The following is a 13,360-nucleotide window of genomic DNA, read 5'->3' on the forward strand; positions in this document are numbered from 1 at the left end:
AATCGCAAGCGCCAGCAGAATTCCAAGCCGCCTGCTGTGACTGCCACGCTTTCCCACGCTCCGACGTTCAGGCTCCGCTGCGGGGGCTGAACGTACGACTCCTCCGCACCATTGCGAAGACTTTCGAGGCCGCCATGCAGCCCGACACGGACGCCATGAAGCCGCGCGCGCGGGCCGTGAGCTCCGACAACGCCAAGCCCACCATCGTACTCAACCTGCCGGGCGTCCGCGTGGCCGTGCTCACGAGCGCCTACGACTCGCTGCTGCACCTTGACGTGACCCTGAGCTCGGCCGCCTCGCTGTTGCTCGCCACCTACGTCGCCTGCGTGCTGGCGTGGAACATCCTCTCGTTCGTGCTGGCCCTGCTGGCAGAGACCGCCGCGTTCGCGCTCATCAGCTTCTACACGTTCATGGGGCTCGCCATGTTATCCATGAACGCCGTCGTGCCCGACACAGCCCCCGTCCGAAGCTACCCGTACGCGCCGCAGCCGCAAAAGAAGGCGGCGGCGACTCCGACACTCCCGCTGCTCTGCGTTGATGGCACGACTATCTCGTCAAGGTCCACCCATGTCGGCAAGACAGACGATGCGGCCGCCTCCAAGAGAAAGGAGCTCCAGGCCCCGGCTGCTCGGCGTCGTGTGCTGGTGCACCTGAACAGGAACCGCTTGCTGGTCAACGTCGTGCCCGGCGATATGCGCCGCCGCGTGGATATGAACCTGGGCGAGGCCAACATCCGTGTGGGCAAGGCGTTTATGCAGGCCGTACCCGGCCAGCGCAAGCCGCGCGATATCTACGTCGTGCGCGTGGACTGCGGTGCCCAGTCGGCTACTCAGGAGAAGCACTTGAACCCCGTGATCATGTGGGACGTGACCACTTCGTTCGACGAGTTCAAGCAGCTCGAGCGCGAGCTGAAGAGGGAGGTCAAGACCAAGAAGGAGTGGCGCAGCGTCAAGGTGCCGCACCTGTCGAGCGGCGCGGTGCTGTTCGTGCAGCCCGAGCTAACGGACCACGTGCTGAACGCGCGCCGAGCACGCCTGCAGACGTTCATCGACGCTGTGCGCTCCGACCGGGTGCTCTCCACCACGGGTTGCTTGCGCAAGTTCTGCCAGGCTTACTAGGCTGCTCTCCCTCCCCAACGCATCATGGTCTCTCCGACGGAAGGAGAGGCCTCAGGGAGAGGAAGGAGTGCGGATGCCAGTCGCGCGTGGAGATCGAATTCACGGCGAAGCTGGGGCTCCCAATCTGTGTGTGTGAAAGTGAGTGTGTATTCGAGACCGGCGCGCCATCGGTCGTTGCAGGGCCGCCGCAAGGGAGGCGGCAACATCCCGACGACCAAGGGCGACGGGCTCCACAGATTATAACGCAAGAGGTGCGCTGCGCTCTGATAGCAGCGACCCACAGTGCCTCGCTGGGCACCATCGTGCCCAAGAGCGCAGCGTAATATACATATGATTCTGCCCATGTTGTAAATGTCGGGATTGCGGCAGTTGTGAGCTGCAGACCGTCGCGTGTGCTGTTGCAAGACGGAGAGAGTGTCCAACGCGATTCCCATGGTTTGATAAGTTCGCAAATCGCTTCTTGCCTTGGTTTTTGTATGTCAGGACCTCTGATGACGTTTCTGCGATTGGCCGAAATCGCGGACCTCGACCTCGACCGACTGACATTACGCGAGGGTATTAATAGCGAACACCTGGAGCTGTCCATGCGCTGGGCCCATGCGCCAGTGGCCACTAGCGGACAACTCCGCTCGACCCGCGGAGCGCAGGCAGCCGAGATGCGCTGCCGACTACGCGAAACGCCAGTCGCAGCGAGGACGCGAGGTCGGACCTTCCTGCCGCTTGCGGTAGTCGCAGGGCTGCTGTGCGGCGCATTCAGTGTTGCGGCCGCGGCGGACTCAGATACGGAGCTGCAGCGGCAGGGAGAAGCGCAGGACTTTGGCTTGCGGGGTCTCATGCCCATTCTGAACGGCACGTACTCCAACGTGAGCGGCGACTACGACTACCATTGTACGCGGTGTACAGAACGATCTCTCGGGCAGGTGTAGGCAGGTACTGAAGTTCGCGGTGCTGTTTGCTGCGCAGACGGAAGCCACGACAACGACGACGAGGACAGCTCGGAGGGCAGGAGCAGCTCCAAGACTGTGATAATTGGCGTCGGCATCGGCGTCGGACTGTTGCTAGTTACCGTTTGCCTGACGTGGAAAGCCTGCGTGGAGTGCTGCACGAGCTCGAATCGCCGATCACGCCACCGAGCTTTCATTGAGCGATCGTACGTCTTGCTGCGGGTCTGATGTGGTATCAGATGTCAAGATGTTTCACTGGAGAGTTGGACGGAAGACTTACATTTGTTCCGGTGCTGTGGATGTTGCAGAAATGCAGGGTGGAGGTGTGAGATCTGCTTCCACACAAACGAGTTTTCGCAGACAACCTGCGTGCTGTGTGGAACTTCGGCAGAAGGTTGGTTGGATGGAGTTCAGCACGAACAGTGTGGCCCTCTCGCTAATGCGTCTCTGGTCTGTATTTGCTTGGATTGTATGCGCAGACGCCAAAATTGCTAGAAGCCGACAAGAAGACGCGAATGCGTCGGTAATCGTTGCTCCCCACGCGGAGGCTAGCACACGCTCGAACTCCAATTACCTTTTGATGTCTTCTCCCCGCGCGGCCTGGATTCGAGGGCTAAACGCCTTTCCTGGTGGAGATTTGACTGACCGGCAGTTGGTTGCACGTGAACGGCATCAGTGGAAGCGGTGCATCGGGGGAGCCCATGTCCGCTGGGTAAGTATCTCTCCAGCTATACGTATGATACGATGGCATTTTACCCGTAATTCAACGACTAAGTGTGTTGTCGTTCGACTTGCAGGTAAATATCCCCCTGGAAGCTCTCCAGGAAAGAGAAGCATTACGCGGCACAATTATCAGAGACCGTGATTTCCAGGAATGGCAAAAACTACACCCTCCTCCAGTTCCTGGATCGTCGAGGATGTCCGTGTCTTCCGTAATCTTTTCAGATAGTAGCGGCCAGCAGCAACTCTCATGGCTCACGCCTGGCACCGCGTTCGTCCGAGATGACTCGCACTGTGGAAGTCGAACTGTGCGCTGGCGTCTGGCCGAGGAGTTCTCAACTTCTTCACGACAATACTCCAAAGCTATCGTAGTGAGTAGCTTGGCATTTTCTGCTAGCTTGGCCAGCTTCTGTATCTTGCATGGACTAATATTTGATGTGCTCTTGTGAATGTGTAGCGCGTGTCAGGCTTGGCTTTCTCTGAAAAAGCACAGTGGTTCTACCAGTATTCACTCAAGCTGTCTTCATCGATTGTGGATGGTTACCACACCATACGTAAGACACATTACTGTGTTTTTCAGGGTGACGTAGACTAAAATTGCCATGTTGATGCTGACCAGGTATTCATCGGGACAGGGTGCTGAAGCAGTCGATGACTCTCTTTATGTCTGCTCCAAGTGGAACCCTGCATCGTCGACTTCGAGTTGACTTCATGGACGAAGCGGGCGTTGATGGCGGTGGAATTTTGCGAGAATGGCTGCATCTTGTTTGCAGTCAGCTTTTTGCCGATGCTCCTGGGCTATTTAGTCTGACAAGCTCTTCTGCACATCAAGGATACTGGATCACACGAACGACTCCAGGGAAAAGCTCCAAGCAGCTGCAGGTAATGTTTGACATTGGTACCTTGACACTCGGCATCGCATCTAACGGAATCGTGTTCCTATGGTGGTCCACAGATGTATGTTTTCTTTGGAAAGCTGTTGGGGAAAGCATTACTTGAAGGCCTCCTTTTGAACGTGCGGCTTTCTATCCCCTTGCTGAAACACATTCTCGGGGTACCCCTCAAGTTATCCGACCTGTATCTGCTTGATGAAACGGTTTACTCGAGCATGATTTGGATTTTGGAAAACGATAACACAAACTCCTTGGGTTTGAATTTTACAGTGGAAGGTATCGAGCTCATTCCAAGCGGTGCCGATGTTAACCTTCACGATGGAAACAAGCACCTTTACGTTGCTAAAGTTGCGCAGTATTATTTGTTCGACAGCGTTCGTGGTGAAATCTCGAGTATTATGGAAGGGCTACGAAGCGTGATTAGCGATACTGTGTTGCACGTATTGGACTTCAAAGAGCTCGATCTGCTGCTTTCCGGATTACCCCAGATTGACGTCAATGACTGGAGACAGCACACGGACGTCCGGTTCTTTGAGCAGAGTACCCACGAGTTTGAATTGGTTGGCTGGTTTTGGGAAATTATAGAGGCTTTCACGCAAGAGCAACGTGGGCGCCTCTTGCAGTATGTTACCGGCTCCAGCGGCGTTCCCGTTGAGGGTTTTAAGGTAGTTGTTTATTCGCTAGGAGCTGCCATTTGCTTGGAGTCTAACACTGCTTGCGTTGTGCTCATGATGCAGGGTTTGACCGGAATGGATGGCGAGATCCAGCTGTTTACAATCCAAATTGGCAAAGATATATCAACCGTGTACACGGTACTTCCACACGCGAGCACATGCTTGAATAGGTGGGGGTGTAGTGTGCGATCTAACCTGGGCGTATGGTGGCCGGTTGCTAATTGTACATGTTTATTGCTTGATAGACTGGATCTTCCCCTCTATCCCTCTAAGGCCGAGTTAGAGCGGATTTTGTCGATGGTACTTGCCTGTTTCCTCCGATGACATACATGCACTACTGGTGAGCTAACGCAACACATTTTTTTTACCTTTCTGCTTCTAGGTAATAGAGATGGATGTGACAGGGTTTAGTAGTCGATGAGTGGTAATTATGCTGAATTAAGCGGAAGTACCAAGTTCGTTGCCTTCGTCTATATCTTGGGTGGTTTCTACCTCGCCAATAGTTTCGTTTTCAGGAAAGAACTCCTTGAGTACTCCCAACGATGCCTCGTTTTCCTTTCGTGATGCAATAACCAGTGGCGTTGTTCCGCTTGAGTCAGGCATGCGAGGGTTTGCGCCATGGTGCAGTAGAATTCGTATAGTTGCTAAGCGGCTTGCATTTGACACTTCCTCTCGGCGCATCTGAACTGCCCAATGCAGAGGCGTGAATCCAAGTCGGTCGCTTACATTAGCGTTTGCTCCATGCTCCAGGAGAACCTGAGCGGCTCTGTCAATCGCCTGCTGCGCACAAACATGGAGCGCAGTCGTGCCATCCCCCGAGCATGCATCCGGATCCATCCCTCGCGCTAGAAGCAGCTTTACTCCTAGAATATCATTATTTCGAGCAGCTTCACGCAATTCGTCACCATCTACAGTAGTGCAATCAAATAAATGCACACACCCTTAACAACAAAACCCAGACTCCAAGGTGTTGATAACAACTGCAGCCACGCTTACCATGCTGGGGTTCGCGAAAGAATCGAGCGAGGGCGAAACTTGCGCACACTCCAGCGGCTAGCAAGACCTCAATAAGTAATCGCACGTATGATAGCATACTCGTCGAGGATCGCTCAGCTGCCACTCCCCTCGTAATTAATCTCCAGGCCATGTACGCTCGATCCTTGAAGAATAACCCGTCTTCTTCCTCGCCGACGCCGCGCGGCGTGTAGATCTCCTGCTCGGGTGCTCGTTGCACGAAGCCTCTGACCAGAGACCTGGCCACACTCTCCATCATCGGGTCCTTGAACACAAGCACCGCTTCGATCACTGCGATGGCGAACGCGTACAACGGAATGCCGATCAGCCTGCTCCACTTGCCGGGGTGCAGTGTGAGCGGAAGAGGCAGCACGTGCTTCCAGAGCTGCATCGACGTCGAGGAGCTCCAGAAGCGGCCGTGTCGGTAGTCCTGATATAGTGCCGCGATGGCCGCCGCAGCCAGCGAGACGTGGAACAGCGGCAGGAAGAAGGCATGCGGGAAATTCTTGGGGTAGCGCAGGATACCGTCCTGCAATGCCCCCACCACGTACTGTAGCGCCAGCACGCGCGCGAAGCTGTAGAAGACGCTGAGCAGCAGCAGCACGGACCCGACCTTGAGCGGGTGCTGCGCCACCAGAATCAGCAGCTGTCTCATGGGCGTCAGCGGCAGACTAAGCTAGCGACCGACTGAGCTAGTAGCAGTTAGTTGAGCGACCTTGTGGGCTGCTATGCGGCTCTTGAAGTGTCGAACTCGGATCCCAAAATAGATACCTCTATTTTAGGTACTTTTCGTGTAGTGTACATTACTAGTTGGTGTTTTCAACACCACTTTACCTGCTCAGGGGGAGGCAGCAAAAGGACTCGGAGCGATGGCGGAGGTGAAGACGGCGACCGAGGCTAACGGCGCGGCGGCGGCCTCAGCGGGCCACAGCAACGGGCGCAGCCGCGATGCGGAACGTGAGGAGACGCACAAGAGGCGCGCTCCCCCCGGCGCCAACGCCACGCCTGAGGAGCGCGCGCGCTACGAGCTGGAGCGCAAGAAGGTGGCCAAGTACAAGGAGGACAAGCTCAAGGCGCGTCGAGACCACACGCGCATGATCCTGGAGAGCCACGCGCAGGCCAAGAGACGCGCACTGCTGGGCAAGCAGTCGGAGTTTCTGGCCAACCTCGAGTTCCGCAACACGCTGCCGGACATCCCGTTCGACACCAAGTTCGTCAAGTACCCGCACGAGCCGGAACGGTGCGACCCAGTGCAGTTGTATAGGAGAGAGAGAGAGTTACAGGCTGGCTGACAGAGTGGGTGGCTGTTGTATGTGTGAGCAGACTCATCAAGTACAAGCCCAACACGCTGGAGATGGACTACACGTACGAGATCCACGAGGAGCCCAACCTCGGACTGACGATCGACCTCATCGATCCAGCCAAGTACGAAGGTAAGACGTCATAGTACGAGTTGATTGAGTGGGGTGGGGAACGTGTGTGCTGATTATTGTGGCCATTCCGGTCGTTGTTTTTCCGTCTTGTGAAGCCCCGGCGGAACCCGAACCGTTGGAGGTTGGCGACGAACAGGTGCTGATGATGAAGGAGGACCACGCCAACACCAAGGGCCGGTCCAAGGTGCGCCCGACGGTCTCCTGGTTGCGTCGTACGGAGTACATGGGCAACGATCTGTACGACTCGGTGCACAAGTTCAAGAGCGAGGCCGAGATCCAGAGCGCGCTTCGCGAAGGCACGGAAAACGCACTGGCCGAGGTGGTGTCAGTCACGTTGGAGGACCGTGCCGAAGCTTCTTTCCGCGACATCAACGACCCCAAGCTGCTCGTGCACCCACACAACAAGAAGAAAAAAATCGCCAAGGTGTGGGATGTGTTCCCCGACCAGCATCTGTCGGCCAACAAGTACGCCATTCTGGTAAGGTCTGCATGCACTGTTACTTGCTCTGTTTTGAGCTGTACTAAGCAATTGGGTACGTGTGATATGCAGTCGTACGATATTCTGCCCTCCGAAGATGTCAAGAACAAGGGAATTACAAACCGCGAGGACCGTGCTCTGCTGTGCGGAGTAAACAAGAAGATTCAAGCTGGCAACGAGCATATCCAAGGGTCCATTCTATTGCCGAATGCGTCCACTGAAGATGAGGTACGATCGTGTGTGTGTGTGTGGGGGGGGGGGGGCTGAGCTTGGTGATGACACATTTTCTCACAAATTACACGTACATTACTTTTACAGGAGAGCAACGACCGCGAAAAATTCTCGTACCTTCGAGAATATCTTATGTCTGTGGAGTCTCTGGATAGCGTACGTTGGCGAGTCGTTGGTGTTTCTTGGTTTGTGAGCCTGCTGTCTCACTCATGTCTTGTTTTGTGATGTACGCTTTGCAGCGCGAGTCACAACACGTGGTATTCATGCTGGACCCGGAGTCGAACCAATTCACGTACAGTGATGTTCTGAACCGCATTCAGCTTAGGAAGACGAAGGTATGTGCATGGTCGAGTGGGAACGTTAAGAGTTCATTGTTCTCATGATTCATTCGTTTTGCAGATGAGCGGCGAAGAGAAGCGTCGTCATGGCGCCGTTGTGCACCGCCGAGAGTACTCTGAAGGCGAGTCGGAGCGCCGTACTCAGATCTTGTTTGAATGCGGAGGAATATACGACGACCAGCTTGATGACGATGAAAGCGTGCGTGAATTTAAACGCCGACGGGCGGGAGACAAGCATACGCCACCTCCTTCAGACGACGAGGAAACAAAGGCTAGTACACCTCCACCCGAGAGCTCGACGGATAAGGTGAGCAGCCCCACCGCTGGAAAAAATGACGGCAGTGATAGCCCGGTCCCGCACAACGACGGCAGTGCCAGCCCAGTGATCAGTGACAGCGACAGCGACTAGCTTCCAGGCGGCTATCCGCCAGACAGATAGGAAGGTGTACCATCTTGCTCCGTTGGCTCGATGCACTTGTACGAGCTGATAACACAGACAACTTTTCAAAATATGCCTTGTTTGTTGCATTCAGCTATGAATCGACATAAAAACAGAGAGTCCATTCATTTATCATGGGGTTGACTGAAGCTCGGTAATTGCAGCTCATCTGCTTGAAGACGACACTATTGGTGTAACTTCAGCGCCCCTTGCGTTGGTTTTTGCATACTGCGGCAGCACCTATGATGCCGGAATCATATCCTGCACTAGCCTTCTCAATGCGCACCTACGTGGTTTAAGAGGGGAGCGTGTCAAAACACGCTTAGCAAATGGCACAACAAAGAGATGCACTGGACGTACTGGGTTGGGGAACTTGGTCCACGTGTGCTTCGCGTAGGCACGGCGAATCTGCTCAATATAGGTCTCACCGGCCTCAGCAATTCCGCCAGATAGCACAATAATCTTTACAGTGGTAAAGGGAAGTAATCCCTGTTAGTAGCGTAGAAGGTGTAAGCTCGGCCCAAATTCAAGACAAAAAATACCTCAGGATCCAGCATTCGGCAGAAGGTTACGCAGGCGAAACCCAAGTAGTCAGCAGCCTGATTCATTGGACACCAAACGGGATTAGCCAGCTGAAGTAGCTCACCAACGAGCCAAGTATCCCTTGCGTTTATGGTAGCTACGTACTTCTTCGATGAGATGCTTGCAAAGCTCGTCGCCTTCTGCAGCATGCTTAAACACGAACTCGACATTGATATCCGCTTCAGAATAATTAGCGAGACTCGAGTCCCTTCCTACGAGTTAAAACGAAAAAGGTGATGAGATGAGCTCTGCCCTCGAAAACGCGGACATACCGTGAAAATACGAACCTGCACGTAAGTGTTCTTGAACTTGCGCCATCAGCGCACCAGCGGAGCTGTATGCTTCAAGGCAGCCCCTCTGAGAACAACCACACGGTCTGCCATTCCTTTCCACGATCTATCCACCAGGAACCACAACTCAGCAGCCAGAAACGACTATAATGGCACCTCTCATATCCTTACCATGTGCCCCCCTTCAATGGCATTGCTGCCTCCTCGCACCAACTTGCCATTCGCGACGACCCCGAAGCCCACACCGGTACCGAGGGCTGCACAGCACCAATACCCAAACGTCAGCTATCCACCACCATCATCAATAAGCGCATGCAGCCGTGCCATACTGAGCATGATGAAGTCCTTGACGCCACCTTTGGCTGTGCCAACCCACTGCTCTGCCAGGACAGCAGCGTCCGCATCGTTGCACACCGTGACCTAGAGAGCAAGGCAAGACATTAGTCCACACTCCCCGCTCCACAAAATAAAACATTCAACAGGATCTACCAACCGGTCTGCCCAGGGTGTCTGTGAACAACTGCTGAAGCGGCACATCCAACCAGGACGGAAAGTTGGCGGCTGCGTGGATGACGCCGCCAGCCTCCAGTACACCGGGGCAGCACACGCCAACAGCCTCCAAGTCTCCCAATCCCAAGTGGGTCTGCAGGTGCACGACTAGTGAGAAGTCTGATAATATACTTGTTGCTACAGTACACCCACAACTCCGCACGAGCACGCACCGTCCTGAGCACTTTTTGCAGCACGGAGACGGCCAGATCCACGACGTCCTGCGGCTCGTGCCTGTCTGGGTGGTAATTCTCCTGCTCGCGAGCCACCACGACGCCTTCAGACGTTACGACGCCCACCTTGACGCCCGTGCCTCCGATGTCCACGCCCGCAAACATGACTGCTGCTGTCATTGCTGGATCCAATGCGGGGGTGCCCTGGACACACCTCGACGCCCCCGACTCGGCTGATGTACCACCGCTTGAGTTGTGTGCTCTGTCTGAACTTTTGCTTGCGTGGCAAAACCACATGGTGCTATCAAGACCCTGATTGGTTGATCCCGCCGACCAAGCGCTTCAACTGCAAGCAAGCAACTTGGGCACAACTTGTCGGCAACACAAGCACAGCAACTTCCTCGATCTCCTTCTAACCAGATCCTCACTCACAAGCTACTCTTGCACGCTGCTGCTGCTGCCTCCGCGGCGGCGCCGACGGTACGTTAGCCTGCACTTGCCTTGTTGGTGACAACATGCAAGCATCAATGAACAGGGAATGAAGTGAGAGTGGTTGGCGTACAGATTCAGGAAAGTTTTACGAGCATTTCGCGTAGACACAGCAAGTCTGCCCGAAGTTCGCGTTACCAGCTCCGGGCAACACTCCCGGAAAGCACGCTTAGAATAAGCCTGCGAATAGCAGCACCAGCTTACAGGCAAAGTCGGCAACCCGATGCACGGTCATGGTGGCACCACTAAATCATTGTAAGAATACACCGACGGCGAGTACAATACCCCGCCATTTACTTGGCCAGCGAAGCTTTTACGTAACTCGCCATCCTCTGCAGCGCGTTTGAAGATAAGAGCAGCGTTGTTCATGCCTGACTCTGGCTACACCTTGTGCAGCAAATTGTTCGGCACTGCAGTCACCAGATCTGCGACGTCCTGCAATTTGCCGCTGTGAAGGTTATACGGCTCCTGGGATTGAATCAGCGATTTTTCTTTGCCTGCTTTGATTCTCATCTGCCTCCAATGTCGAGCAGTTCCTCCCTGTTGCAGCAACATTATTGATGCCTTTTCAGGAAAAATGCTGCGGTGTGTCGTACACCAAATTCAAGTTCAATGCGCGCTCTTCGCTTCAAGACAATTGGGTGAAAATCGCACCTGCGCTGCACAGTTGAAAAGCGTCGACGGAGCTTGCAGCATGGCGTTCCTGGCGGACGACGAGATGGCGGCCTTTGAGGCCGCGCTGTCCTTCGTGGACGAGTTCGCGGGCACAAACAACGCCGTCCCAGTGCCCACGCAGCCCGCGGAAGTGCTGAACAAGCAGGAGATGGAGTGGGCGGTCAATTTCCCGGCGGCGACCAAGGGCTCGCCCAGTTCCTCGTCGTCCGTGGCCTCGCCGCCTCAGAGCGCGGCGTTTGTATCGTCCCCGGCGTCGAACCACCACACGACCACGGATGAGGATGGGTCGCCGCGTCGAGTGGAGCGCGAACAGCCCAAGCGCGCGCGAGCGCCGCGCCGTCCGACGGCCAAGAAGCTCCTGCGCAAGAGTTGGGTGACTGGCGACTCGAACCGCGCCAGGAACGAGCGACGTATCGAGGTGGCGTACCTGAGGGAGAAGGTGGCCCAGTTGGAGGCGGAGCTGGAGGGTCTGCAGCAACACAGAACGTCCGCGAAGCTCATCAAACAGGATGGGCAGAATGACGCAAGTCAGGGACAAAATGGCGCGCTCGTGCCCGCGTCGGTTGCAGAACAATCGGTGTGGAAGCCTGTGGCACAGCAGCAGCGGAAACGTCGGGAGAAGGCGGAGATCGAAAATGCACGCCTCAAACTTGTGCTGGAGAGCCAACTGAAGGCTGCCAAGAGCATGCAGATGCTACTACTCAAACGTGCGAAGAACCAGGTACATGGCCATCTTGTACTTACCATTGTTGGGCTGTCGCTGACGTGGACTCATTGCATTGGTTACTTGCTGTACAGCTTATGGAGTGCGCTAGAACAGTGACACCTGACACGACCGATTTCGCGGCAGGACGCATGGTGAATTACCATTCAGACCTCGGTGATTTTGAAGACATGCTCGTAATTCTTGAAGGAGCATACCGTGAGATGGATGCTGTCTTCTGCACAAACGGCCTTAACTCGATGGAGGTTACGTACAAGGATACTCAAGTGCGCGAGGGAGATGATGGTATTTATCTGGATGTCTTCTCGAACAAAGTGCTACCTTTCGATCTGGACACGACAGCAAAGGCAGTGTGGGATCATTTCAAGGGCGCCGACAAACACAGAGGCAAGGTGTATGAGAAGACTGCCAAGGTACAGTTCCCGTTCTAGAACTTGATTGTACCAGAATATTTCGTGTTCGCTTACGCTGTGTTTTATCTTTGCTTCAGGTCTTGGACGAATCCGACACGATTGTCGAGAATTTTGCGAAGGAGATGTATGTTGGATCAACGCACGCCATGTTCCGAGTGAAGCAAGTCCTGCGCCGCTATGTGGAGGAGGACCGCGTGGTGGTTGTGTTCATCTCGATTAAAACTCCACTGGAGGTTGTGGACGAGCCGTTTGCAGGCCTTACGCATCGCCATCAATGCTACGCCGTGGCCAAGCGATCATCTGTCCCCCCGTCACAATCTGTTGGCGAGCGCTGCCTACTCCAAATGTGCTCGCTGGTGTCACTCGAACACGGACAAGAGCAGCCAGAAAAGGACTCGCCGGTGATGGGGGCTATGACCAAGTTTATGATGGGGGCTGCTGCCAACAGCATCACGGCCAGCCAGGAGCTCATCGAGAACTCGCTTATGGACCAAGCGGTGAACCAGCCCGTTAGCTGAGTCACAGGTTGTGCTACTGCTCAACGACTGCGTAGTTTTACGAGATATGTGGTAATATCGTGCATCAACTTTATGAAGCAGTACAAGTAGTTGAAGTCATCATGTGGACCAAAATTTGGTCCGTTTGACCAAATACTATTACCATAACAAAAAATTAAAAAAACAAGTGCGCTTCAAGATGTGGATCGACATGGATGCGCCGTCCTCGCTGCAGCAGGCCGCACGGCCGCAGCGCATGCAGTGGGCGGATGCGCTGCTCGTGTGCTTCGTGGCCATCTTCCTGTGCAGCTCGTACCTCTTCTGCTTCCTGTATCGCCGCTGCTGCCTCCACAGGCGGCGATACAACGAAATGGCGCGCGTGCCGACAGCTACGATGATGGTCAGCGACATGGAGGAGCCTCTGCTGGGGGATTCAAGCTACGAAGACCAGTTGCCGACAGTCCAGCCCGTCCCTCTTGCTCGGGAATACCAGCCGTCAGCGCCGCCGTTGAGCTGGGATTCCGACCCTAGCGGGCTTGTTTGAGAACTTAAAATAATTATGCAGATAAACATGGCTTCTTGCTGACTTTGACATGCTTCACATGAATTGTTACTCATGTTTAACATCACCTCAGTCGGACGTGGTCTTGGCAGCCGCAGAAGTATCCGACTCAACTGCTGGGGAC

The 13,360-nt window shown here is 54.8% G+C and overlaps 8 protein-coding genes across 8 annotated transcripts; 6 read left to right on the forward strand and 2 right to left on the reverse strand.

Annotated features, from left to right (window-relative positions):
* Positions 1–134: 134 nt before the first annotated feature.
* Positions 135–1,118, forward strand: PHYSODRAFT_476945 (hypothetical protein; the record flags this gene model as incomplete). The annotated part of the gene is made up of 2 exons (XM_009517184.1): positions 135–440; positions 579–1,118. 2 exons carry the CDS (start codon positions 135–137, stop codon positions 1,116–1,118), a joined length of 846 nt encoding a protein of 281 aa, XP_009515479.1.
* A 656-nt stretch (positions 1,119–1,774) lies between these two features.
* Positions 1,775–2,290, forward strand: PHYSODRAFT_473613 (hypothetical protein; the record flags this gene model as incomplete). The annotated part of the gene is made up of 2 exons (XM_009517185.1): positions 1,775–2,015; positions 2,082–2,290. 2 exons carry the CDS (start codon positions 1,775–1,777, stop codon positions 2,288–2,290), a joined length of 450 nt encoding a protein of 149 aa, XP_009515480.1.
* A 352-nt stretch (positions 2,291–2,642) lies between these two features.
* Positions 2,643–4,770, forward strand: PHYSODRAFT_474445 (hypothetical protein; the record flags this gene model as incomplete). Its single annotated transcript, XM_009517186.1, has 8 exons — positions 2,643–2,774; positions 2,860–3,153; positions 3,240–3,336; positions 3,402–3,664; positions 3,738–4,340; positions 4,413–4,519; positions 4,595–4,649; positions 4,732–4,770. 8 exons carry the CDS (start codon positions 2,643–2,645, stop codon positions 4,768–4,770), a joined length of 1,590 nt encoding a protein of 529 aa, XP_009515481.1.
* Positions 4,771–4,787: 17 nt separating this feature from the next.
* On the reverse strand, positions 4,788–6,018 carry PHYSODRAFT_471978 (hypothetical protein; the record flags this gene model as incomplete). The annotated part of the gene is made up of 3 exons (XM_009517187.1): positions 4,788–5,257; positions 5,346–5,525; positions 5,613–6,018. 3 exons carry the CDS (start codon positions 6,016–6,018, stop codon positions 4,788–4,790), a joined length of 1,056 nt encoding a protein of 351 aa, XP_009515482.1.
* A 214-nt stretch (positions 6,019–6,232) lies between these two features.
* PHYSODRAFT_551925 (hypothetical protein) lies at positions 6,233–8,354 on the forward strand (the record flags this gene model as incomplete). Its single annotated transcript, XM_009517188.1, has 7 exons — positions 6,233–6,603; positions 6,684–6,796; positions 6,892–7,274; positions 7,347–7,502; positions 7,593–7,661; positions 7,745–7,840; positions 7,905–8,354. The coding sequence occupies 7 exons, from the start codon at positions 6,233–6,235 to the stop codon at positions 8,250–8,252; spliced, it is 1,536 nt and encodes a 511-aa protein (XP_009515483.1). The 3' UTR covers positions 8,253–8,354.
* Positions 8,355–8,389: 35 nt separating this feature from the next.
* PHYSODRAFT_358427 (hypothetical protein) lies at positions 8,390–10,056 on the reverse strand (the record flags this gene model as incomplete). Its single annotated transcript, XM_009517189.1, has 9 exons — positions 8,390–8,568; positions 8,643–8,744; positions 8,825–8,881; positions 8,970–9,076; positions 9,137–9,260; positions 9,326–9,411; positions 9,448–9,574; positions 9,648–9,797; positions 9,877–10,056. 9 exons carry the CDS (start codon positions 10,054–10,056, stop codon positions 8,482–8,484), a joined length of 1,020 nt encoding a protein of 339 aa, XP_009515484.1. The 3' UTR covers positions 8,390–8,481.
* A 1,027-nt stretch (positions 10,057–11,083) lies between these two features.
* On the forward strand, positions 11,084–12,767 carry PHYSODRAFT_551932 (hypothetical protein; the record flags this gene model as incomplete). Its single annotated transcript, XM_009517190.1, has 3 exons — positions 11,084–11,761; positions 11,839–12,177; positions 12,255–12,767. 3 exons carry the CDS (start codon positions 11,084–11,086, stop codon positions 12,693–12,695), a joined length of 1,458 nt encoding a protein of 485 aa, XP_009515485.1. The 3' UTR covers positions 12,696–12,767.
* Positions 12,768–12,873: 106 nt separating this feature from the next.
* PHYSODRAFT_321887 (hypothetical protein) lies at positions 12,874–13,218 on the forward strand (the record flags this gene model as incomplete). Its single annotated transcript, XM_009517191.1, has 1 exon — positions 12,874–13,218. The coding sequence occupies one exon, from the start codon at positions 12,874–12,876 to the stop codon at positions 13,216–13,218; it is 345 nt and encodes a 114-aa protein (XP_009515486.1).
* Between the last annotated feature and the right edge of the window lie 142 nt (positions 13,219–13,360).

The sequence above is a fragment of the Phytophthora sojae genome (assembly GCF_000149755.1).
Source record: "Phytophthora sojae unplaced genomic scaffold PHYSOscaffold_1, whole genome shotgun sequence".
NCBI lineage: Eukaryota > Oomycota > Peronosporomycetes > Peronosporales > Peronosporaceae > Phytophthora > Phytophthora sojae.